The 22,211-nt window shown below is 43.6% G+C and overlaps 1 protein-coding gene across 1 annotated transcript; it reads left to right on the top strand.

Moving 5' to 3' along the window:
- The first annotated feature begins 416 nt into the window (after window positions 1-416).
- On the top strand, window positions 417-21,297 carry RGMB (repulsive guidance molecule BMP co-receptor b). The gene is made up of 3 exons (XM_075136406.1): window positions 417-916; window positions 3,718-4,229; window positions 16,384-21,297. Exons 1-3 carry the CDS (start codon window positions 796-798, stop codon window positions 17,050-17,052), a joined length of 1,302 nt encoding a protein of 433 aa, XP_074992507.1. The 5' UTR covers window positions 417-795; the 3' UTR covers window positions 17,053-21,297.
- The last annotated feature ends 914 nt before the right edge of the window (window positions 21,298-22,211 follow it).

The raw sequence follows: 22,211 nt of genomic DNA, 5'->3' as shown, positions 1-22,211 counted from the left end.
CGGGCCGGAACCCCGCGCAGGCCGCGCGCGACCCCTGGCGTCGGTGCGTGGCACTGCGGATCCTCTCGCCGCGTATGTACCGGCGCAGCCAATCACTGCCGTGGGGAGCGCTGGGGGCCGCCCGCGGGCGCCGCCGCGATTGGCCGCGCGCGGCCGAGTGACCGTGAGCAATGGGGCCGGCGGCAGGCAGGCGGGGCCGCGTCCGGCGGGACGGAGGAAGGACTTTTTGCGCAGCGCCCCGCGGGCAGGAGGCAAGCGCGAGGGGGCGGGGGAGGTGGGGACACCCCTCCCGCTCGACTCAGCCTCGGCCCGGGGGCGGGGCCGCACCGACGGCACGTCGTGGGGCTCGTCGGACAGGCCGAACAGCCAATGGGAGGCGGCGGGCCGGGCGGGGCGGGGCGGCGCGGGGCGGGAGCAGTGCTCTCGGCGGCGCGGGGCCTGCGGGCTGGTCGGCGCTGCGGGCCGCCACCGCCCGCCCGCTTTCCCTTCCCTTCCCTTCCTTTCCCTTCCCTTCCTTTCCTTTCCTTTCCCTTCCCTTCCCTTGCCTTCCCTCCCCTTCCCTTCGTCCTTCGCCCGCTCACTGGCTCCTTCCCTTTGTGCTCGTCTCGTCTTGCCGCCATGCCGCGCCGCCCTGCGCCCGCGCCGCTGTGGCCCGGCGGCCTCCGCTCGACGCCGCGCCGCTGAAGGAAAAGGAGGAGGAGGAGGAGGAGGAAGCAGCGAGGAGGGGGTTGCCCGTCCGCCGCCTCATGCCGCGGCCCCGTCCCGCCGCCAGCCCGGGGACCTGCATGGACGGGCATGGGGAGAGCTGCGCCTTCCCGCGCCGCCGGGGCTGAGCCGCCGCGCCGCCGTGGGCCGCGCCGCCTGTCGCTCTCTGCATTTGGCCTCCTCGCCGCCCTAGGTCTGCTGCTGGGCTCAGGTACCGAGTCGGGACGAGGCCCGAGGGGGGCCGCAGCGCGTGGGGCCGGGGCTTAGCGGGGGCCGCCGCGGCGGGGCCGTGCAGCCGCAGCCCCGGCCTGGCCACGGCGGGACCGAGGCGGGGGGAGGGTGTTACGCGCTCGGGCGGCGTGGGCCGGGGCCAGGTTGCGAACGGTGTCTGCTTGGGCGCGCCTTCCCCCCCGCGTAGGCAGCGTGAGGGTAGGGCCCTGCGCGGGGCGCCCCGTGCCGCGGCACTGCGCGGGGCGGGGCGGGGCGGGGCGGGAGCCTCCGGGTAGGAAGGCGGATGCAGCGCTGGTAGTGATGGGAGCGAAGCCAGGCAGCGCCGGGCTGTGCGGCAGCCTGCCTGGGGACGCGGGGAACTGCTGTTTCTTATTGCTTCAAGTAAAACCAGCATTTGCTTGGCGGATTGGAAAGTAGGGAGATGGGGGAAGGTACCCCGCACACCGCAGATGCCTGCTAAAGTGGGTCTGTGTTTTCAACTCAGAAGTGATTCTGAGCAGTTGTAGTTCTGTGAAAATGTTTCTGTCTAGCTTGAGCTCTTTTATATATTTATAGTTTTAGTGAAATAAATTGTAGGGAGAGGTCATCTGATTTTAGTCAAATCGCTGTTCCTTCACACCTCTTTGCACCAAGAATCCACTGAAAGCAGCAAGCAAATCTCCTGAAGTTGCAAGGAGTGTGGAGGGACAGATTTATTAGGCTATTTGATAACGACTGACTTGCTTAGCTAGACTAATTTATATGTGATTAAAATATTATCACAATTCATAACTGAAGGAAAATATAAGAAAAGTTTTGATGCTTTGAAAGTCAGGCTCTAAACCAATGTTGCCTGTGTCATGTTGCTTGGCATAGGTCTTTTTTGTTTGTGTATCTGAAAACACAGAATTTGATTGGGTTTTTTTGTGTTCTTTTGCAAAGCTACATATCACTTGTACAAAGATCAAGTGAGAAACTTACTGCTTACCCATACAATTCGTGGTCAGGCTTCGCTGTAGGTTAGAGACTTCCTCCTACTCTGTATTGTCTTAGGATTTTGACAGGAGATTTGCGTTAGCTACCCATCACTGGCAAAACATGTTGCCCTTATAAATTCATGGTTTGGATATTCAGAGTAAGTCATGTGAGTACTGACTCACAGGAGTGTCAGCTAAGGGGCAAGCAAAGAAATTGCTAATATCCTCTCATCGCTGTGTGAATTGCAGAAAACAACTGTGTTTAAAAATGAAAAGTGCTACATTACTCTTCAGTCGATTTTCCACTCCTCATGTCTCAGGACTTTAGGAGCATTTTAATTAAGTTGTTAAAATCAGACTAGACGCATGCCTGTTTTACTTTGAGGACACACAAAACAAGTGGGAAATGTTGTAAAGAGGGATTTGAGGGGAGGGAAAAGAGTATCTGTTAGGCATACTGTATTTTCCCTTTTTTTTCACACTTCCCTGTAACTTTGTAAGCATTTTTATGGTATTCAAAATCTGCTGTATGACAGTTTGAAATTACAGGTTAATGTATGCACAGTTGCATTTTGTAGGTCATAAAAGGCACAAATAAGCACAGCATGTTTTTAGTAGATAGTTTTGGATGCTTGGACAGCTATTGCATGAAGTCTTGCACATATTCTTTATGAAGGTCCCTTTTCTATTATGGCTGTTTTCAGCTCTTTGGACAGGAGGGAACCCCATCTCTCTTTTGACTGGTGTCCTCCTAGTTTTAACCCCTGTGGAACATGTGGCTCTGTTTCCTTTAGTGCAGTGTGCGGTCTTGTTCATTTCGTTTCTGCTCCTCATGAGTTCTTGTGTAAAAGTTACCTGCAAAAAACTGTTGTTAGCTGCCATAAGAATCTGGAAGGATTTCAGATCATGACAGTGAGAATTGTGGAGGAGAGGGCTGTAAAACTCCAATTTGCTTGCTGGGATGGTAATTATGCTTTCTTTGTGGAAATCAGGTGATCAGATAAGGTCTTAACTGGTTTGTTCATGTAAACTGAACTGTATACCTGTTGCATACATCTGATAAGTAGTTCAGGTTTTTGTAGGAAGAAGGTTTCCTTGCCACTTGTCTTATTATGAATTAAGCTCTAAGAGGTACTACTATTGCAGTATATGGAATCCTTAGCTGGCAACTTGCACGTCAGACAGCTGTGGATTTTCTTACTCATTAGTCCCAGAAAGCAAGCAGTGAAGCTTTAGCTATGGCAGTGCCAAGGGAATAAAGCAAACTGAATTTATGGCCTGCCCATTTCCCTACCCTCCTTCCTTCCTTGCCCCCCCTCCCCCGCTCCCCCCCTCTGCTTTCTAGAAGAGAAACTTTCTGCTTCATTCAGTCTGTTTTGTCTAAATGTGTGTCGCTTGCCGCCTTTACTGCATCCTTCTGAGGGGCAGTATTCTGTTTAAAAGTTCAGTAACTTGTGTAAAGAACTGGCAGACTAAATGGAGACTTGCTTATTGACTAAGTGATTAACTTAAGCACAGAATTGCATCATCACTTTGACATCTGGAAAGAAATGCTGGGCTCATGCTTCGCAGGAGTTGGTGCTCTTAATTTCCATCTAGGCAATATCAGTCGAGTCATGCATGGGTTATCTCAGCCTTTGAGATGGTCTGTATTACTATCTTCCTGTCTCCCAACCCCTTTTTCTCTATTACATGACGTTTCCCCAGTGGGTGAGCACTGTAAGTTGTCTTCAAGCTGTTTTCTACAGTACCTGTGGGTGTGGAATGGGGTATAGCAATCTAAGATGTTTGCTTGATTTCTCTCTGCCATCTGTTTTGTGCTTAGGTGACTGCCAGCTGCAAACACCTTGTCGAATCCAGAAGTGCACCACTGATTTTGTATCCTTAACTTCACATCTAAACTCGGCTCTTGAAGGCTTTGATTTGGAGTTCTGCAAGGCCCTGCGAGCGTACTCTGCTTGTACCTATCGCAATTCCAAAGTATGCCGTGGAAACCTAGTCTACCATTCTGTAGTGCTTGGAATCAGCGACCTTATGAGCCAGAGAAACTGTTCCAAAGATGGACCCACATCCTCCACCAACCCTGAACTGGCCCATGATCCCTGCAATTACAGTGGCCATACAGAAGCCAGAGAACATCAGGGAGGGGAGAAGACTCCTCCTACTACTTACCTATTTTGTGGATTGTTTGGTGATCCTCATCTGAGGACTTTTAAGGATCACTTCCAGACATGCAAAGTGGAGGGTGCTTGGCCCCTCATAGACAATAACTACTTATCAGTGCAAGTGACCAACGTGCCTGTAGTCCCAGGATCCAGCGCTACTGCTACAAATAAGGTATGGATTGTTCTTAAGCACTGTGCATGCATACAAAAGTAAAAGGCCAAGACAGTAGAGTAAGTCACTTAGCCCTTAATAGTTAAGAATTGTGGCAGCTTGAGAATCTTCCATGCAGTAGACTAAGAAAGTAAAACTGTTAGCCTCTTCTTTTCGGAGAATCAAACAAAACTTAGAACAAGTCCTTTTCTTCCTTCTGCTCCTCCCCACCACAAGAAGACCCTGTATATATCACCACATAAGCCTTTAAGAATGCTAAATGTAATGCTTTAAAACAGTTATCAGATTGCAGCGTCTGTGACTGCCTCTGCACTTAGTAGAAATTCTAGGCAAGGAGCAAGGAAAGAGTGTAAGTCTCTGCTTTTCGTTAATTCTCTTAATTGTATAGCCATAACAGTAGAAAACAAGAAATATTGACAGAGTGGCACAACAAATGAGTTATCAAGACACTGAGGGTTCAGAGGACAAGAAGAGGAACTGTGGAGAATTGAGAGGAGGTAGCGAAAATACCACATTGATGCCAAATGGTTGTCAAAAGGTCTTAGTACCCTGGCTTTACGAAAGAAGCAGCAGCCTGAACATTTGCTGAGAGTATAAGTCCCTGTTCAGCCAGGCAAGACTTAAGATTGCTCTCCTCTCAGCCACTTGAGGTGGCTAGAGAAGGAATACATGCACTAGTATTGATAGCTTATGCCATTTCTTACCTTAAGAAAAGTATACTTGTCTCTTTCTGTAGAAGGCAGATTGCAAGTGTGTCTGTAGGAAGAAAATGAGGAGGTGTAAAGCATGAGCCTGGCTGAGATGTCCTTAGATTTACCTCCAGAGCCAGGGATGAAAGATGCTCTGAACTTCTGGGGGCATCTTTTCTATCAGTAAAAGAAATTACTTGAACATACATTTGAAGCTGATACTGTCACATATCTTGTTCCCTTTTTGGAGCGAAATGGCCTTTTTTAACTGTGGTAGTGTATTGTCAAGGTACGTCAGGCTATGTGTACACAGTTTCAAGACCATCAATGTTGGAGAATTTTCACTGTTTTGTTGAGCTTGGAAGTAGGTTTTTTATTATGGGGGTCAGGAGCAGGGGGTGGCGGTCACAGTAGGTTAGAGCCTGCACATCTTCCTGGAGATGGCTGTGCAGTAATATTAATAAGTGAAAATCAGTATTGCTAGTGCATTTGTGCTGGATTCTGAGGTACTGACTAATGTCAATACTTGTGTGAATGAGGCAAATTTTTGCATTTGCCAGAAGCCAGAGGTTGGACTGATACATCACTGAAATTCAGAATCGCCTTTTCTTAACTTGTGCCTGTTCCAAGAACAGTCTGCATCATGAATGAGTTCTGTAGGAGTATAAAATGAGGGAATGAGGCTAACCTAAGTAAGCTTTGCGAAAGAGACTTAGGTCCTGTGAAATCTACTCCAGTGGCTTTTTTAAAAGACTCTTAAATAAGCACAAGAAAAAGCTGCACTTCATAATCTGCAGTAAGCTTTTATCCTCAGTTTTGCTAAAGTCTTGCAGAATGTTCTTTATTTCCTTGTTCCTGGTAGTACTGGAGGAAAAAGTGCACAAGTTGTGTGGGTGGCTAGGGTGTGATGGTAGTAGATAGGTGATCTTATCTTACCCTTTAACCACATTCTGAAAATGATTGACTATGGTAGCATGTTATGCTGGAATATGTCTTCTCAAACAGATAACCAAGAGGGGAACTTCAGGAAATAAATGTCTATATGTACTGGGGGAACCTACGTGTTTTAAAGGGCATACCTTCTGTTTTTATTTATTCCTCAATGTTTTTGTGTTTTTCTTTGACTTGTTATTCTGGAAAAAGTGGAAATACATTTTTCTCTTTTATAACAGTGGTTTAACGTCCCTGCTGTTGCACAAGTACAGCTAACCATGCAGAAGCAGTTAAATGAAATAAGATGTATCATTTAGGATATTAGAAATGTCTCTAATGCTAACATCTGTTACATGTTACACAGTCCTTGAGTTTTTTCTTTCTTTGGCAGGTAATCAAACTTACCAGCATACCTGTTTGTAGGAAATGAAGGTTGTTTGAATTACAAGTAACTTAGCAAGATAAGTTTTAATATCTCTAATGCATCCTCTTGATTCCTTTATTTCTTTATGGAGTAGGCTGCTATAAAAGATAAAGAAAAAGCTTATTAAACTACACTGCCATGGGTAGTTTCATTCCTCTAACATTTTTCTTTACAAGTATTCCAGTTTGGTTGTGGTGGTGGACTATGTGCTGCTGGGTGTACTTTCCTAATTTGGGCCACAGGGTAGCTTAAGGCACCTTTGAAGAGCTAGCAAGAGAAGTTCAGTGCCTTTTATCTGTTTCTTCACAGTGAACAAAGCTATTGTATGTTCTGTAGTCTAGCTGAAACTTGAAAGTCCATCAGAGCTTGTCTGATGTGCTTATGCCCCTTGGTGTGGGATCCTAGGGCCTTTCAGATGGAGAATGAAGGGTCATCACCAAGTAGCTGGGAAACTGAGTTCAATCTCTTCTTTCTTTTTCTTTCTGACAGACTTCCTGTATGAGTTTTGGGTAGTTCACTGGCATCTTTATGTCTGATTTCTCCAGCTATAGATAAAGAGCTCCCCTGTCGTGGGAGCTGTTTTAGGATTTCCTGAGGATCAGTGGCTGTTACAAGGGGCTGTAGAGGGAGCAGGTAGGAAGGGTATTGTAGAAGCATTAAATAGAAGGTTTTTTTTTTATTTATTATGTGCTTTATTTGGAGGAGTACAAAGTCTTTATTGGTTTTCATTGCTGTGACAGGTGTTCTGGATATCACTAGTGTAGTTGTCCCTGAATAGCAAATGAGGCAGAGATGCTTGGGCTTGCCTATGGAAAACCTTCCTTCTTGTTTGCAGTAATTGGAAATGGACTTTTTCCTATCCAGGTGTTTTGTAGTGGATAGCTTGAGGGTGAAAGAGTGAATGGAAGGACAGAGAATGAAAAAGCCACAGAGCTTTTACTGTAGTGGATTTACTGGGCATAAAGTTTTGAACCTGGGAACTGGTGGTATTAGCAGGGACGGGGAACATTGGGTATAAGTGTTCTTTTTCCCAGAGACAAAACATTTAAATATCTCTTTGCAGCATGGTTTCTATTTTTGCAGGAAATCGTTGCAGAGTGAACACAGTGTACTTAGTCTCCTTTAAGTAATATTAAAACATTTGTCTTCCAGTTACCATTCAGTTGTTCTTCTAAGTGGGAGCATCAGATAACTGATCATGTGTGACTAGTTTTTTCGGTTTTATGGATATCCTGCCTAAGGTAAAGATTAATTTGGCTTTATTTCTCAGAAGTAGTACATACTACAGTTTTGTTGGAGGACATCATAAAATCATAGAATGATAGAATCATTTAGGTTGGAAAAGACCTTTAAGATCATTGAGTCCAACTGTTAACCTAATACTACCAAATCCACTAAACCGTGTCCCTAAGCGCCACATCTACACATCTTTTAAACACCTCCAGGGATGGTGACTCAACTACTTCCCTGGGCAGTCTGTTCCAATGCTTGATAATCCTTCCAGTGAAAAAAATTTTCTTAATAGCCAATCTAAACCACCCCTGGCGCTACTTGAGGCCATTTCCTCTCGTCCTATGACTTGTTACTTGGAAAAAGAAACGAAGACACACCTCGTTACAACCTCCTTCCGAGTAGCTGTGGAGAGCCATAGGTTCTTGCATGAGCCTCCTTTTCTCCAGGCTAAACAACTCCAGTTCCCTCAGCCGCTCCTCATAAGACTTATGCTCTAGACCCTTCACCAGCTTTCTTGCTCTTCTTTGGACACACTCCAGCACCTCAATGTCTGTCTTGTAGTGAGGGGCCCAAAACTGAACACAGCATTCGAGGTGTGGCCTCACCAGTGCAGAGTTCAGGGGGACGATCACTTCCCTAGTCCTGCTGGCCATACTATTTCTGATACAGGCCAGGATGCTGTTGGCTGCCTTGGCCACCTGGACACACTGCTGGCTCATATTCAGCCGACTCTCAACAAACACCCCCAGTTTCTTTTCCTCTGGGCAGCTTTCCAGCCACTCTTCCCCAAGCCTGTAGCTGTTGGGGTTGTTAGGACCCAAGTGAAGGACTCTGCACTTAGCCTTGTTGAATCTCATACAATTGGCCTCGGCCCATCGATCCAGCCTGTCCAGATCCCTCTGTAGAGCATTTCTACCCTCAGGCAGATCAACACACCTGCCCAACTTGGTGTCGACTGCAAATTTACTGAGCTTCACTGATGTAAATGTAAACAATGCTGTTTCCTGGTGTTCAGGACAGCCTGGCTTACTAGAGGTGGTTTTGTAGGACAAGCTATGGCAGTTTGTCAGGCATTAAACTGTTCTCTTGTCTGTGACTTTTGTGGGGCTGCTGGACAACTGTAACAGACATTTCAGTGCCTTCAACGCCTACCTTTGTGGGGTGGAGAGGAAAGGAGAGATGCATACATAGTCACTCAGCAGCATCTATCTGGATGTCTTTAAAGCCTCTGGTGGTCTCTTGGGGGCAGTAGGTCAGAGAATAAATCAATGATTATAAGTGGAGACACTCTTTCAATGTGCATATTGCACTGGTTGGGTCTTCAGTTGTTAAATACTTGCATGACATACTTGTAATCAATGTTCCCTGCCTCTCTAACTAGCTTTCCTTGTTATGTACCTGAATGCTGACTGTAACCTTTCCAAGACATGTATTGTGGCCATCTGTGCTTGGAGTAGTAACTGGGGAGGACAGGGTTAGTCTGTGAATTTTAGTAGCACTTTGGGTCTTCAGCAGTGTTTAGGTAGGTTTTGCATGATTGCGTGGTGATACAAGCCTATGCCTGAAAGTACAACCCAGTCACGACAAATGTCAGGGGAGGAAAATGGACTTGGGGGCTATTATAGTAAAATTATGAGTAAAGCTAGGCAAGATCAAAATCTGTCCATAGAAGGACAGGAACCTTCTGTCCTTCTATGTTAAAAAAACCCAAACAGCCAAAACAAAAGAACAACCAACAACCTTTAGATTTTTCCGGAGTCACTGCCTATTCAGTAAGTAGTGTAACCTTCTTGCATGTGGTATGTCATATCATGACTGATTTAACATCAGTTAAATGATGTTAGACTTCATTTAACATCCGGATGAAGTCTAATTCTTAGGCAGGTTTTCTCTGAACTCTTTCCTCAGGAATTTTGCCTGTAGTAGGTGTAGAAGACTTGAATGCCTGAAATTGCATTTCTAGATATAGGAATTGGATTTGTGTCTTCTTGTTGTGGGAGGGCTAGACCAGGTTAAAGATGTGAAAAGAAAACTTCCTACCCTGGTACAGCTTCCTATTCTTGGATTATTATCCATTATTGATTTTTCATGTAGGCAGCGATGAAGTTGCAATGAGAAGTCCAAAGGCAATCAGAAGAGACTTCAGGGTCTTGGGATGACTGGTTAAGGGATCAGGAGCACAAGTAGTGTTCTCCTCTATCCTTCCAGCTGCAGGGAATGATGAAGAAAGAAACAGGAAGACCCAGATGATCAGTATCTGTCTCCGTGACTGGTGTCACCAGCAGAATTCTGTGTTTTTTGATCACAGGTCAGTCTACATGACACCAGGCCTGCTGGCGACAGATGGGGTACACCTTTCTCAAAGTGGGGAAAGGATCTTTGCACAAGAATTAGCAGGGCTCATTGAAAGAGCTTTAAACTAGATTTGAAGGGGGAAGGGAATAAAACTAGGCTCATTAGTGATAAGCCATGGGGTGGCATGCCAGTGTTTGATGGACGGTGTGCTAATGAGGTCCTTCAGTCTGCTCCACGATGTGCTGAGTACACTGGAGTACATTTGAAATGTCTCTATACTAATGCACGCTGCACCTTAGCTGTCTCAGTGGGGGCAGGGGACGGAGGTCCATGTGGCAGCAAAGGTGCAAGGGTTGGTGATGCGTTAGAAACCATGGAAGCACCTGAGAACAGTCACATAGGAATTAGGGCTTCTCCCCAAAAAAAGGTGGCAGGATCACTAGCCCAACTGAAGTGCATCTACACCAATGCACGCAGCATGGGCGGCAAACAGGAGGAGCTGGAAGCCATTGTGCAGCTGGAAAACTATGATATAATTGCAATCACAGAATCATGGTGGGGTGACTCACACAACTGGAGTGCTGCAATGGATGGCTATAAACTCTTCAGAAGGGATAGGCAAGGAAGGAGAAGCGGTGGGGTAGCCCTGTATGTTAGGAAGTGTTTTGACTGTCTAGAGCTTGATGATGGTGATGAAAGGATCAGTTGTTTATGGGTAAGAATCAGGGGAAAGGCCAAGAAAGCAGATATCATGGTGGGAGTCTGTTACAGACCATCCAACCAGGATGGAGAGACAGATGAAATATTGTATAAGCAGCTGGGAGAAGTCTCATGATCGCTAGTCCGTGTTCTCATGGCGGCCTTCAATTTACCAGATGTCTGCTGGAAATATAATACAGCAGAGAGGAAACAGTCTAGGAGATTCCTGGAGTGTGTGGAAGATAAGTTCCTGACACGGTGTCAGGGAACTAAGGAAGGCGCCCCACTAGACCTCCTGTTTGCAAACAGAGAAGGACTTGTGGATGATGTGATGGTTGGAGGCAGTTTTGGGCATAGAGAGCATGAAATGATGGAGTTTTCGATTCTCGGAGAAATAAGGAGGGGGGTTAGCAGAACTGCTACCTTGGACTTCCAGAGGATAGATTTTGGTGCGTTTAGTGGCCTGGTTGACAGAGTCCCTTGGGAAGCAGTCCTGAAGGGCAAAGGAGTCCAGGAAGGCTGGACGTTATTCGAGAAGGAAATCTTAAAGGTACACAAGCAGGCCGTCCCTATGTGCCGAAAGACGAGCTGGTGGGGAAGAAGAGTGGCCTGGCTGAACAGAGAGCTTTGGCTGGAACTCAGGAAAAAAAAGAGAGTTTTGGAAGAAGGGGCAGGCAACTCAGGTAGACTACAAGGATGTCTATCCTTGTAGGGATGACAGCTAAAGTTATGCAGGGAGAAAATTAGAAGGGCCAAAGCCCGACTAGAACTTAATTTGCCTTTTGCAGTAAAAGACAATAAAAGATGTTTCTGTAATTACATTGGCAATAGAAGGAGGGCTAAGGAGAATCTCCATCCTTTATTGGATGGAGGGGGAATCTAGTGACAAAGGCTGAGGTACTCAATGCCTTCTTTTCCTCAGTCTTTAACAGCAAGACCAGCTGTTCTTAGGGTACCCAGCCTGCTGAGCTGGAAGACAGGGATGGGGAACAGAATGAAGACCCCATAATCCAAGGGGAAATGGCTAGTGACCTGCCACACCACTTAGACACACATGAGTCCATGGGGCCAGATAAGATCCACCCAAGGATACTGAGGGAGCTGGCAAAGTGCTCACCACGCCACTTTCAATTATTTATCAGCAGTCCTGGCTAACCGGGGAGGTCCCAGTTGACTGGAGGTTAGCAAATGTGACGCCCATCTACAAGAACAGCCAGAAGGAGGATCCAGGGAACTACAGGGCTATCACTCTGATTGCAGTGCTGGGGGAGGTTATGGAGCAGGTCATCTTGAGTGCCATCACATGGCATGTACAGGACAATCAGGTGATCAGGTCCAGGGTTTATGAAGGGCAGGTCCTGCTTGACTAACCCGATTTCCTTCTATGACAAGATGACCCACTTAGTGGATGAAGGAGAGGCTGTTGATGTTGTTTACCTGGACTTTAGTAAAACCTTTGACACCGTTTCCCATAGCATTCTCCTGGAGAAACTGGCTGCTTGTGGCTTGGATGAGCGTACTGGGTAAAAAACTGGCTGGATGGCTGGGCCCAAAGAGTTGTGATGAATGGAGTTAAATCCAGCTGGTGGCCAGTCACAAGTGGTGTTCCCTAGGGCTTGGTTCTGATTAATATCTTTATCAGTGATCTCGACGAGGGGATCAAGTGCACGCTCAGTAAGTTTGCAGATGACACCAAGTTGGGTGGGAGCTGGTCTGCTTGAGGGTGGAAAGGCTTTACAGAGGGATCTGGACAGGCTGGATTGATGGGCTGAGGCCAATTGTATGAGATTCAACAAGGCTCGGTGCAGAGTCCTTCACTTGGGTTGTAACAACCCCATGCAGTGCTACAGGCCTGGGGAAGAGTGGCTGGAAAGCTGCCCGGTGGAAAAGGACAACAGCTGGCTGAATATGAGTCAGCAGTGTGCCCAGGTGGCCAAGGTGGCCAATAGCATCCTGGCTTGTATCAGAAATAGTGTGGTCAGCAGGAGTAGGGAAGTGATCGTCCCCCTGAATTCTGCACTGGTGAGGCTGCACCTTGAATACTGTGTTCAGTACAAGAAAGACACTGAGGTGCTGGAGTGTGTCCAAAGAAAAGCAAGAACGCTGGTGAAGGGTCTAGAGCATAAGTCTTATGAGGAGCGGCTGAGGGAACTGGAGTTGTTTAGCCTGGAGAAAAGGAGATTGAGGGGAGATCTTACTGCTTTCTACAGCTAACTGGAAGGAGGTTATAACGAGGTGTGTGTTCGTTTCTTTTTCCAAGTAACAAGTGATAGGATGAGAGGAAATGGCCTCAAGTTGCGCCAGGGGAGGTTTAGATTGGCTATTAAGAAAAACTTTTTTCATTGGAAGGATTACCAAGCATTGGAACAGACTGCCCAGGGAAGTAGTTGAGTCACCATCCCTGGAGCTGTTTAAAGATGTGTAGATGTGGCGCTTAGGGACATTGTTTAGTAGTGGACTTAGTAGTATTAGGTTAATGGTTGGTCTCGATGGTTTTAAGGGTCTTTTCCAACCTAAATGATTCTACCTGTCTATAAAATGCATAGTAAAATAGCAACATATAGTCAGACGAGCATTGTAATTGCATTATGGCACTAGTGAAGACTAGTGTGAGAATTCAGAGTTGAAAGTGTTGCTTGTGTTCAAGGCACGCAAGCCAGGCACCTTTTATGAATACATGAAGGTCCTCTAGAAACTTCACTTTGGCATCTCAGTAACACCATCCTTGAAAGGCTTTGCATGTGCAGTGGGATTTAAGTAATCTTTGTAATCAGTACACTCAGTGAGGATGATGTTACTGGCATCAGTCAGAGTGGGTCGATGAAGTCCAAAATGAAATATTTCAAGTGCAGATTGAATGTGTAGGGTTTTTTTGTTTGGTTTTTTTTGTACTCTTAGTATAGCTGATGTTTGTATATTGTATCTTCAGATAAGTCTTTGGAACAACCTTATTTTCATCTTTTAGTGTTCCTCACTACAGTAGCTTAAGAGCTCTGTATATGCCCAGAGAACAAGGCTCAGATACCAATACTTTGAAAAGAACTTTCTTCATTTGAAGATTCTGGTATTTGGATTTTTCTGTCCTAGGTTTAGAAAGGGCAGCTAGTTTCTAGTCCGTAAACACTAACACATGAGCAGCTTTGTGGGGCGTTCTTACAACCCAGCCAGAGTGTAGAAAGTACTATAGGTACATGTACATATATAACACATATTAAATTTATTTGAAATAACTGTTTTCACTATTTAATGCTTTCTGTTACCTTGAGAACTTAAACAGAAAAAGCTTTGCAGTGAAATTTGCTTCGTCTCCCTTTGTAACAAGCTCTTCGTTATCCCTCAGTACCAGGGCATGAAATTGAGGTAGGAGTGGGTGATAAGTGAAGGACCTTACAGAACTCTAGTTTTACCGGTCTGGCCTATGGATTAGATGGATGTCACAAGACAGAAAACACAATATCTAAACCTAATGTCTAGAGCCGCAGTGTTTAAATATGAGTATGTCCTTGGAAAGTCTTACTGGTTTCTGTTGATTTTCTGTTTAAAGCATCCTTGCAAGGTATGTGGAGGCCTTCATTCACTTAATAGTCTTTGAGCCATCATTCAGTGTGCAATGTTATTGCTGATCTTGCCTTAGGGTGAAGGCTTCTGTTTTCCCTCTCTGTCTCTGAAATAGTGTGCATTTCATTCTTGCAGAGGAGGGAGCTTGGAGAGAATTGTTTGGTGGCCTCTTCCTAATAAATTTTGCCAGTTGCCGTGCTTAACTCTTGTATCAAGTAGCCAGTTCTGTGTCTCGTTAAAACCATTAACTCTTTTTGACTCCAGATCAGGTGCTGAGCAGATTTAGAGCTTTACTTCTGTTGAAATGTAAATCATTCTTTCCTTGCAGAGCAACGCAAATGTGCTTGAGAAAGTAGGAATGCTTCTTTGTCTGAGCAGGCGGAGGTAGAAGTCTGTTTCATTGAAACTGTGTTGCATAAAATACAAGACCTGATTTACTGCATGAGCCTCTGGATTATATGCAGAAATATTAATCACTTGACAGATCTCAGGTGTCTCTTCTCTGGGTTGCTGAGCTTACTTCACTAAGCATGGAGTTGTAAGGTGGTCTTTACAGCAACAAGGGCTCTTGTGCGTTTTCTGGATTTTGGGCATAGGCATTCAAGCTGTGGCCCACAGACATCAGTTTACCAAACTGCTTGACTACAGATGGTCTCAAGGTAGCTGTATAACTGATTAAGGCAAAGAAAAAACATTGGAAAATTCCAGTCAGACAGCATCAGTGGGAACATATGAAATCAAAATAGCAAGTATTGTCTGTGTGTGTGAGACAGACAGAAAGACTGAGAGAGTGTCAACCAACTGGGACAAACCAAACATTGAAAAATAATGTAATACTGCTTAGGGTATGTCTGCGTACTCCAAAGGAGGAATTGTTGCGATGGGAGGGAGAAGGGAAGACTTTTTTCTTATACAACTGGTATGGAGAAGTGAGGCTAATGAGGGTAGAGGTTTTATTTGGATTGTCTGTAATCAGCTCTTTATTTAACCTCTAGCTTTTCAAAGCAGAGGAGCAGGAAACAAAAGCTGTTGTGCAGAAGTGTGCTGGTTGACTGAAATTAAAACGTGAGGTTGCTATAGAGTAGAATTTAAGGAAAAAATGTAATGTTATATTGAAAATGCCTTCTAATATGTTCTGGAGTACTCTGAATCTTGTGGCAGACTCTTAAATCATAGACTGTAAGTAATTTTGATGTGATCAGTCAATGATGAAAATAATTATTAAAATACCTATTCCTGGTGCAGAATTCCCATTGACCTTTTCAAGAAGTCACTCCCATCTGAAACTGTAAAGGAAGTAGCATATCTGTGTGTAATATTTATATGTGATTCCTCATTATACTTTTTATTTCAGGAAAAGCCACTAGACACTCCAAACTTTGTCTGCCAAATAGCCTAATTACTTCAAGTAAGACTGGAAGACCTACTCTTTCTGTTGTGGCTTATTTAAATAAGTGTAAAGGTTTAAAAAGCCAGTTGTAATCTTAAAAGAATGAGTAATTGCTTTATGCTTCTGGTTTCTGTATTGGAAGTCATTGTTCAAAAGCATGTCTTTGAGTATCTTTCAGTCTTGCTTTGTTTCTGCATGGGCACATTTTCTAGCAAGTGTGGATTGGAAGTGTCAAATCTCCCAGTTCCTAGAACTAACAGATCCAGGAGCCATAAGCAGTTATTTGACTAGTTGTTCTACCTGGTCATGCATCTCCCATCTCACTGCCTGTTGTGTTGATGACTGATAAAGTATTAAATACAGCAGTGCTTTTAAAGTAGTGTCACACAGCTAATCCTGGCAACACATCCAACAAGTGTACCGTACCCTGACAAGGGTCATACAGTCACTGTAAAAGGAGTGATGAGAATATTGTGAAGCTGAGTTCTCTTGTACCTTTCTGTGATTTTGCACAGTCTCACTCTGGTTTTGCCATAGCTGTTAGCATTGTGAGAATTACGTGACACTTCCTCTTCTCTGTGACTGCAGGATGCATTCCAAAGTGTAAAACCATCAGGCAGGAGGGAGTTGTGGTGCTTAATTAAATATAAAGCCTTTTCTTTTGCTGACCTCGTGGCTGTTACCACATGCTAATAGTCTTACTTCAAGGCCAACCTAAGAACAAATTTAATAATTGCCATCTGGTAAAATACTGCTTTAAGCATGTGTACAGACTGTTTTCCTTTAGGCATGAGTTAGGAATAACTATCTAGCTCTGAGCTAGTGGGCAGTCCCAGATATGTTCAGCTGCAAAATGGAAAAGGGATTGCAATGATTTTTTTTCCACTAACTTTGCTGTTTTTTTTCCCCTCCTCTCCCCCTTCTCCGCCCCAGATAACTATAATCTTTAAATCATACCAAGACTGTACAGATCAGAAAGTATATCAAGCAGTGACTGATGACTTGCCTGCAGCTTTTGTTGATGGTACAACAAGTGGAGGTGATGGAAACACCAAGAGCTTGCGAATTGTGGAGAAAGTCAGTGGCAAATACGTCGAAATGCATGCCAAGTACATTGGGACCACTGTCTATATACGCCAGCTTGGGCACTACTTAACATTGGCCATTCGCATGCCTCAAGAGTTGGTCATGGCCTATGAAGAGAGCCAGGATCTGCAGCTGTGTGTAAATGGCTGCCCTTCAAGTGAACGTATTGATGATAGTGGCCACTTACCATTGCCTGTGATGGGGCAGTTGCTCCCTCAGGGTGGTGCTGCTCATCCCCGGTCAGTGTACACACTGGAAGCTGCTACCACCAAATGCCATGAGAAGATGCTGGTGAAGGACATCTATTTTTACTCATGTGTATTTGACCTACTCACCACTGGTGATGCTAACTTCACGGCTGCGGCTCACAGTGCCTTGCAGGATGTGGAGGCACTGCACCCCAGAAAAGAGCACTGGCATATCTTTCCCAGCAGTGGAGGTGGTGGTGTGGGCAAGGGTATCAAATTCTTTGTCAGTCTTGGACTTGTATGCTTGATCCTAGTTGCATTTTTGTAGGTTTGTCTATAACAAAATTTTGAAATATATATTGTCATAATATATTGAGTAAAGATGAGTATATATGTATATACCATGTATATGAATGGATGCTTTGTCTTGGGACACCACCAGATTGTACATATTGTGTTAACTGGTCTCATGTATGTTTGATGTAGTATTCTTTGTATCTATTTGTTTTGCAGTCGGTGAAATGTTTTATAATGTCCCTGCATTGGGACCTGATAGAAAGCACTTTATTTTTTATATATTAAATATTTATGTGTGTATCTGTGTAACTATGTATTATACATATAAACGTGTGCATACAATACTCAGTGCTCCCACTAAGTACTACTTGGTTTAACAAATTTTTTTAACTGGATTAATTTATGTTTTTTTTCTATCATTTCTCTTACTCTAGAGCCAGCATGTCTCTTGTCCTGTAATGACACTGGTGATTTGCTGGGTTTAGTAGTTAAAATCATTAAGAATGGCCATCCCTGCTTTGGAGGGAGAGAGTGAAGTGCTTCCCTTTAGTTCAAATGACCATCTTGGATAACACAAATTACAGAACCTTCTTTGTAATTCTGACATTTCCTAGTTTCATGGCATGAGTTTCAAAAGAAGAAAAGGGAATGTGTTGGAATGAGACTTACGTAGCTTTATAGAACCAGTGGAAAGATAATTTTAAAAGATATTAATGGTCTAGTTGTGTAAGCATGTAACGTGACTATTGCAGCTGCCTCTAACCTGTAGGGTAAAGTCATTCTCCAAGATGGATTGGAGAGATCACAAGCCTGAATTCTGTCCCTTGCTTAGATGCTAATTCTATCTATACATTCAGAAGGAGGAGGGGAGTGAGGCCATAGGCTCTGACTACTTTTATTGAGGAGCTAGGAGAACAATGATTTGGTGGCCTGAAGGTTAGTTTACTTAGTGCCTTAATCTGCTCCAAGAAGTGGAAGCTTTAATACATGCTACAATAAACTCAGCTCCAAGATAGGCTTATTTCACTCTTAAAACTGTTCAGCTGAGACTGGACTGATATGTTAGAAGTGCTATCTGAATAAGACTCAAATAGCACTTGCCTTTGTTAAGCAAACTTGAGCTAGTGTTTGCCTTGGTGGAGGCAGATGGAGTTTAATTATGGAGTGAAAGCTCCTGGTTTTTATGAAGACTCTTCTGGCTAGGTTAGCGACTGTTGACTGGTAAGGACAGCAGTAGTCTTCTCAAAGAAACTAATTAATTCCCTGAATGGATGTGTAACTGCATGCAGGTGTTATTCTGGGAATACTTGAGATGAAAGTAGTCAGAACTGAGTTAAGGCTGAAGGTAAAAATTTAGTTTAGACTAGACTATTGGCACCTTGTTCTTTCTGTGCTGTCTGATGGTGGTGTTTCAGATGAGTTAGGCTTGTGGATTTATGGTATGTCTGATAATGTGGCTCCTGCAGTTTCATCTGATGGTAACAGGCTTCTCCCTATTTTGTGTGACTGAACTTCCTCATCGGTGCTCTGAATTCAAAGTTTTCACGGCTGAAAGCTGATGGATGAACCTAGTGTTCCTTATAGTGTTGCTTATACTTACTGGGCAGGCCCCATATGCTAGTTAATTTCCTCTGTTCCTGGATCCTGTATATGTGTGTATATATATGCTATATATATGTATACTAGCATTGAGTTGTGAGCCTCTCAGATTTATTTCAGAAATGTAGTAATTCCCCTAAAGAGTTTTCTATTTTCTTGTTTCTGCTGTGGGATTTCTTGAGAAAATGTTATTTGCACATGTTCATTCTTGAAGTTTGCCATTGCCAAGAGAGCTTTAGTTGATGCCAGACGCGGATATTTTGAAGCTAGTGAATGGTCTCTGGGGAGAACTTAAGGTTAGACGGAACACTTTTTTTCACAGGCCCTCCAAATGGCTGCCTTTTAGAAGGCTACAGATTTTTTTTTTTCATGCTTGGAAACCCCACGTGTCAGTCTTTGCAGAACCTTTTAGATGTGGTTCATGAATATACCAGTAAGTATATGTTCGTCTAAAAGAGTGGCTGTGCAGTGTCTAAATACTTTAAATTATTATGGTGGAAGAATGAAGTTTCCTACCCTGCTGAGGAACGTCTGTAATGTGGTGGTAGTGACCCCTGGAAGGGTGCAGAGAAATTGGGGAGGTGGGCCATGTACTGGGCAGGCAATCTATAAACAAAGCCCCAATTTGTTTCCTAGCCATCACTTGTTGGATAGGAATGTGCTGAGTACAATCATTTTACTTCCTTGCAGATGGTTGTTTCTCTTCTGCTTAAAAAGCTGCAAACCAGGTCTGTTTATTTAAGAGACAGTGTATGGGAAACCAACAGCGAGAACCATCCCCTCAGGATCCCATTTTTACAGTTCCTTTGCGGTGTTTGCAGAGATATTTAGAAGAGCTTTAACAGTGATCTGATACTGCTGCATCCATCTTGAGAGGCATTACAAAAATCCTTTTTTAAAGTTACTGGAGAACTCTCAGACCAGAAGAACCCTGGAAGAGAAAATTACTTGCTGTAAAACTCAGGAAGAGATTGAGGCGCTGAAAGAATAAATGATATAGAAGAGTCCGTAAGATTACAGAACTTTGTATAACAAGATGATTTGCTAAGTATACATTGGAGCTGTAATATATCAGCTGCAGGGCTAATCACACAGTATGAAGGTAAATTGAAAGTGCCAAAACTTAAAACAAATTATGTCAGATACATACCAAGAAAGACAGACCTAATAAAGACAACTTTGAGTGTTGATTTTAAGCTTGTGTTACAGCTGAGAATTTGAGCTAGAATTGTGGGGAACAATCTTACGTCATAGATACATCACTGAAATGCTTTGTGGAAACGACTGTAGAAAGCAAAGGGGCTTTAAATATGTATATGTTTAGTGTATACAGAAGGTGGCCATCGTATCTGCAAGAGCTTACTTTCAAAGGTGTTGATCTACCACCACAAGCTCTGCAGAAGGCAATATAGCATGATCATCAGTATTTTAATGCAACAACTAGTAAGCTATTACTCACACTATCTGTTGTTGGCCTTTGTCTTAAAAAAGTTGGCTGATGCCTTGGATATTAGTGGCTTATTCAAAAGGTTATTTTAAGTATTTTCTAGAGCATTTATAACCAGAGTATGTGGTAATCCTATGCTAACAGAGCTCTTAACCGCAGCTGAGTGTAGTTCTCTGTAGTTGTGGAGTCTGACAACTTCCATAGGAAGCATGTTACAGAACTGAACAGAGAACTGGGTGGTTAATCTTTCATTTTGTATGTACATACGGAGCAAGGGTACTATAAAAGGAAATAATTTGCTCAACTGACTGTAAAACCAAAAATTCTTTTTTCTCTCTTCCTGGAAAACCTGGCTGGAAGAATAATCTGCATGGAGCATCTGTTAAGTGGAACACAACCTGAGAGAATGCAGGGTCTGAGAACAACCTGGCTTTTGTTCTTGTGGTCAAGTTAGGGCCCTTCAGTAGTGCAGTTCCTTTCAAAGTGCTGCTGTACTGCCAGAAAATAGATCACCAACTATTGACATTCTCTTACCTTAGCATTATGGATACCGTGCATTTGTTTTATGGCTTTTGAGGATGTACAAGTGGCTATTTACTTATATACACCCTGAAGTGAAGCAAGCACTATTGTAAGCTTTGCACTGCCTAATGAGAGTTTCATTAGTGGACATGTTTAGAAAAAAAGCCCAAGTGGCTTGTGGCTTTCTTCTCTTTTGACAGACTTATAGCACAGTTTCAGATCTTGCATTCATCTTCTTCATGTAAGTATAGCTGTTGTGTTTTACACTGAAATTTTCATGCTTTCAATTATTTTAATTTCCATTTGTGTCTTGACTGATATAAACTGTATTCCTTTCTGTCCTTCCCTATTCCAGCTATTAAAGACTATCTATACAATGCCTAGACATGACTAGTAATGACTCCCTTTTTTTTTAGAAGGTATTCTTTGTTGTTGTTTACAAGATAGGCTTTCTCTGTGTTGTGCTGCTAGTTATCTCCATCTGTATTCCAAACAAAGAAGAATTGTGTGGGTCAATGTTGATTAGATTTTATCATTCTTATTATGAGCTTGTTTTGGAGAGCAATGTAGCTACAAATCAAGTACAAGTATGCGGGTAAATTTATTGTGATGCTGATGTAAAACAATTGCATCTGATTCAGAATTCTTTTAGTCTGATTATGTTTGTAAATTACACTTCATTGAAATTAAAAGCTGCTGATTAGTAAATCAACTGTGAACAGTAAGATTGATTATAGACTTTGGATACATGCAAGAGTATATGTATCAGAACTGATAACTAGACGTAAAAAGGACATATGTGGAGTGTGTTGTATGTGAAGTGCCAATAATTTTTATTTATAGGAATTATTTTCGTGATTACTGCAATTTTAAAGCTTAATTTCCACTTTTTTCTACACCAGAACAGTAGAAGAGTAATCCATTATACACACAGAACGTGTATGTGTCATTGATTCTAATATCTGCTGAGGGCTGGGTCTACAAGAGATTTTATATGTCTAGTTGGTGTGTGAAGTGTTTAAATCCAAAATCGAGATACACAGTAAAGTCTTCTCAGCTTGAACCCAGACATTTCTTTAGGATCTCTACCTCTTTCTTCTTAATCCAGTAAAGTCCCTCAAGGAACCTGTATTTTCACTGTTAAGCAGAGAAGAAAAATGCAGTCTTCAGGGTTGTACATTGTCAAGTCAAGTCCTATGAGAATTGTACCCAGTATTTCCTACTGGATACCTGAAGGCTACAAACCCCTGTTGTGGATCCAGACAGTCTTACTTGCTCTAAGGTATCTCAGTCTCAAAAATTCTAACTAGGTAGCAGTGCAACCCAAATGTCTGTATGCTATGCTTCTTAGCACTGCAGTGCCTGAACAGTAGGTCCAGTATATGATTTAAGTGATTTTGAAAGTTAGCTCACCCCTGAAATCATTGCAGATGCTTGTAACATCCTCAATACAAATAGCTCAGTACCTAGCTATATCTGATGAAATCCTTTAATTCGGACCCCTTTTTATGAGAACCCCAGAGGCCTGATCCAGCAGCTGTCCTTTCTTAGAACAGATGCTCAGTCTGCTTGGAAGCATATGAGACCTGCCTTCAAAGACTCCAAAGTCAGGATTGAAACAT

This window comes from Calonectris borealis, chromosome Z, assembly GCF_964195595.1.
Source record: "Calonectris borealis chromosome Z, bCalBor7.hap1.2, whole genome shotgun sequence".
NCBI classification, from domain to species: Eukaryota; Metazoa; Chordata; class Aves; order Procellariiformes; family Procellariidae; genus Calonectris; species Calonectris borealis.
The sequence above is the reverse complement of the archived record's forward strand: the minus strand, read 5'-3'. Positions and strand labels throughout refer to the sequence as shown.